The sequence below is a fragment of the Centroberyx affinis genome, unplaced genomic scaffold (assembly GCF_046629955.1).
Source record: "Centroberyx affinis isolate AG114_WGS23_722 - 3 ecotype Tasmania unplaced genomic scaffold, CSIRO-AGI_Caff_v1 ptg003539l_1, whole genome shotgun sequence".
In the NCBI taxonomy this organism is placed as follows: Eukaryota; Metazoa; Chordata; class Actinopteri; order Beryciformes; family Berycidae; genus Centroberyx; species Centroberyx affinis.
In genome coordinates this window covers 90,678-95,241 of record NW_027281479.1, presented here as the reverse complement: position 1 = coordinate 95,241, position 4,564 = coordinate 90,678, and the positions used below count along the sequence as shown (strand labels likewise).

Genomic DNA, 4,564 nt, shown 5'->3' with positions numbered 1-4,564 from the left:
CGCCTGTCATTCCCCTTGTCTTTCTCCCCAATCGTTCTTCGCTGTAATCGGTCTAACATAGGCAAAAATGCCAAGTAAATAAATAAATAAGCCTCCCATCCAGCCAAGCGACTATACAATCAGCTTGTATATGTTAGGCGATGCAAGTTGTCTAAGGTGCAACAAAGTATAAGCAGCTTCCAGGCAGCAAAAGAATGCTGCTTAATGCAAACTGCCTGCCAGTCAGCGAATCAACACAGGGTCCAGATTGCTAGGCAGCACTAGAGAATGCACATTATATAGACAAACAGCATGCCAAAATCACACCTAGCAACAGTATGAACATAGAGCCAGACAATATGTTAAATTCACATTAAGACAGGATGAGCACTCTACAGGTATAGTTAAAAAAAACCATACCAACATGACAATGACAGCCCCTACAGAAGCATAGCCTACAAAATAATATATTGTAGTCTTATATATTAATATAATTACAGTGGGCTATACCAGCCCAACTATCATGACCAATATGTCAGAAGATCTGAGTATTCAAGCAAAGACCTATATAATGCCCCCAGATCTGTGATCTTGGCAAAGTTCGTCTCTCTGTGCCACCCATGTAAACTTTTAGTGTCCTTATGAGTAGAACCCCCAAAACCCCCAAGTCCACCTCAGGTGCACAGTTATTGTTATAATAATAATAATAATAATAATAATAATAATAATAATAATAAGAATACTACTACTACTACTACTACTAATAATAATAATAATAATAATAATAATAATTATTATTATTATATTAAAGAAGAATTTCATGGCATTTCTGCTTCATTAAATAGCATAGAGTGGAGAGTATGAAAAAAAAAAAAGTTTTATGCAGCAGGGGATATAGTGCCAAAGTTCATGAGTCAGATTTGAAGTCTTTGTCAACAACAACAACAACAACAGCAACAACAGATTTAGGCTTTGCCTCTTTGGCAGATAACCAACCTGGGTTTAACAAGTGCAATTCAAATCTGAAAATCATTTGAGTTTGAAAAAAACTTAAAGTTGTTGGCAAATTTCCGAACCCATAGGCTATTGCCAGTGGATGAAAGGTTCAGGCCCTGGACATAAAGTTACACTTTGGATTCTACTGGTAAAGTTTGAGATGTTTAAGACTTTTCACTTTTGCATTTGGAATTCTGGACAATTTGCCTGAGATCTGCAAGTATACGTCTAATCTTGAAATTAGTAATTTAAGGATTATCTTTGTTAAAATTGACTTACTGTGCTAAGGGGATATACAGCTCTCATCAGTGCCTTAGCTAAGACCAAATCTCATTATGATAAACTGCTAGAAATCAAGCTATTACTTCATTTTAAATATACACAAGTATACATCAAAATCATAAGTGCATTTAGGCCTAAAGACATTTTTAAACCACTTACTTAAGCTCTAAAAATTAAAGCAGGCACAAATCCATGAATCAGTAGTGTGGACACTCTTTCCAGTACGTTCTTTGAACTCTGTGCTTGACTGTGAATGGCTGTTCAGGAAGGGTGCCCCCTATTGTACATTTAAATCTTTGTTCCACTGTACATTTAAAACCTTTGTTCACATATGGTGCAATGAATGTTTCAGATTGAGTTGGGGAGCATGTGTGGTCAGCCCATTCTCCCCTCATCCAGCTTGAAAGACTCCACAACGTCCAGCAACTGGTTCCACTTGAAAATATAGTTATGCAAATTGCTTTCTTGGATATTTTTCCAGCTTTGGATAGAGAAGAGTCCAATTTTCCAAAGGTAAGCTCCTCTAGGACAAGGACAATTGTTTGGTCGCCTTAGAGGTTGTTTACTTTTTGGCTTCTTTCGCATTTTTTTCACTGTTCGATTATTTTCACTGTTAACTGTTGAATTGTGAGTGGAGGTTATATTTTACTTTAGTATTAGTATATAGTATTAGTGCTTTACAGTATGTTATGGAAATATTCTTACTGAAAAATTCATACTGAAAAATGATTTTGTGACATACTGTGACATAAGATGATGACATACTGAAAAAAACAGGTAATCCTTATGGAAGAGTGGACAACTTTGTGTATTTAAAGAAAATATGCAAATCAATACCTAAAATATCCAGATAATATATACAGAGTTATATATGTGTTGGTAGTGAATTTCTGTCTTAATTTCTGCTTTCTTGATGAAGAGCTAGTGAGTTTAAAATGTGCCCCAGCTGTGATGACACTTGAAATGTGGCTATGGAATGTTTAGGACATTGTTCTCATACCATTAGGACTGGAAGATGTATGAACAAATAATGTAGTTTGATAATTATTCAATTCTTGAATGAGACATTCAGCATGACTAATGTACATACTGTTTTAATTACCCTGTATTTCCACAGAAATGGGAGACTGGTCCATTCTTGGCCGCTTCCTGACGGAGGTGCAAAACCACTCCACAGTCATTGGCAAGCTTTGGCTGACTATGCTGCTCATCTTCCGCATCTTGCTTGTGACCCTAATTGGGGATGCTGTCTACAGTGACGAGCAGTCCAAGTTCACCTGCAACACCTTGCAGCCTGGATGCAATAATGTCTGCTATGACACTTTCGCCCCCGTCTCACACCTGCGCTTTTGGGTCTTTCAGATTGTTCTTGTCTCCACACCATCCATCTTCTACATTGTCTACGTCTTGCAAAAAATCACCAAGGATGAAAAGTTGGAGATAGAGAAGGTTCAAGTGGTACCCGTGTGCCTGCCTGTGCTTGAAAGGCCCAAACATTTAGGAATAGAGAGCGAAGCAGCACTGGAAGCTGGCATCCCTGAGAACACCCCCCATACTGAAGACGACTGGAGCTCACAGGAGGGCGAGTGTGTGGAGAAGAGCCAGCTGGAGGAGGACATGACAGAGGTGGGGAGGGACCCAACTGAGCTCTCCAGCCAAGTTCTACTCACCTACATCATCCATGTGGTGCTGCGCTCCATCATGGAGATAATCTTCCTCGTGGGGCAGTATTACCTGTTTGGGTTTGAAGTTCCTCACCTTTTCCAATGTGACACCTACCCCTGCCCTAACCGAACTGACTGCTTTGTGTCTCGGGCCACAGAAAAGACCATCTTTCTCAACTTCATGTTCAGCATCAGTCTAGGCTGCTTCATCTTGAACATCGTGGAGTTGCACTACCTAGGCTGGGTCTATATTTTCCGAGTACTGTGCTCTGCATGCTGCACATGCTGTGAGCCAGATAGGCACCCTGTGGAACGGGTGAGACTGTATTCCAACAACAACCCACTGCTGCTGCAGCTCAAGCACTCTTTGCGTGGCAGGGTCGTCCTGCAGACACCCCCTCCAATGTCCCGGGAGAAGAGCAGCTTTGTGCCAACACAGGCCCCTGCCATCTCCTTTGAGACAGACTCAACACTGGAGTACACTTCTAGGAGAAACCCAGTTGAAAAGGAACGCACCAAGTCTAAACTGTACAATACGGCCAAAATAGGCAGAGGCAAAAAGTCGTGGCTGTAAATTATTTAAACTGTATTTTTCTTTTGTTTTTTTTTCTTTTCTCCCTACCTCAATGCATTTGTGTATGTAAAGTTGATTTCATTTTTTAAAGTGCAACAGCAACAGTCGGTGGATCCATGTTCCATAAAAAGAGAACGCTAATAATATATGCAATCATACACCATATGTGACCATCCAATTTACTTCTGTACCCTCAAAATGAAAGGGAAAAACACATTTGGACATCCGGACATTGACGAAGTATACAGTATACACTACTATTCAGTTCCACCTCAGATTAGCACAAGTAGTACTCATTTGAATTAAGAGATTATCCCAGGGACAACATATTTCAATCAGTACTTAAGTGCTGACAGCACAGCAGTTTTTTACAGGATGGCTACAGTAGGATGCAGGAAGCACAATTTCAGCACCAAACTCACTGGAGAGTCACACTTGTACATTTCTTGTTCCATGTAAGTAGGACAAAAGTATGCATCATAAAGGTATAATAACAGTCAAGTCCATTTTATCCTTGCCATGTTCTGACCCTTCTATCTCTGAAAGAACTTTGTTATCAGTATTTGTTATCCTGCATGGCAAATATATTGAGTCTGTCTTGTGTCACTGTGTCCTCAAGAAATGCTTTCACTTCAGTGTAGAGGCGCAAGTCTGAGGTGCTCAAGTTCAAACATTGTGTTCAGTGATGATGTGAGTTCCTATTAGCTCTGCTACCAGTCTACCATCCAATCCACAACTTAACCCACTACCTCTTTAATTACCTTAACCTCACCTGACAGCCAGGAACGTTCTTTTATTGTGGTAAAACGTAGAAAGAAATGAAAAAAGACACCGTGCTTCACTGCACTGTGCTTGTGTGTTTGATGTGTGTTTACTACTAAGATGCATGCATAGCACTGTGGTATGGTACAGCTGATATTCTAACATTGGGCCAGTCTCGTGTTTCTTTTATTGCTGATAATATCACTAAAACTTTACTTTAAATCCTTGTGTTTGTGTGATGTGTGCTTCTTTGTTGTTCAGATCCATATCATTCCTGTTGCAAAAAATATATATTCACATGGATTTT

General features: G+C 39.7%; 1 protein-coding gene across 1 annotated transcript; it reads left to right on the top strand.

The window, feature by feature from the left end:
- The first annotated feature begins 2,376 nt into the window (after positions 1–2,376).
- LOC139661522 (gap junction delta-2 protein-like) lies at positions 2,377–3,495 on the top strand. Its single transcript, XM_071539979.1, has one exon. The coding sequence runs from the start codon at positions 2,377–2,379 to the stop codon at positions 3,493–3,495; it is 1,119 nt and encodes a 372-aa protein (XP_071396080.1).
- The last annotated feature ends 1,069 nt before the right edge of the window (positions 3,496–4,564 follow it).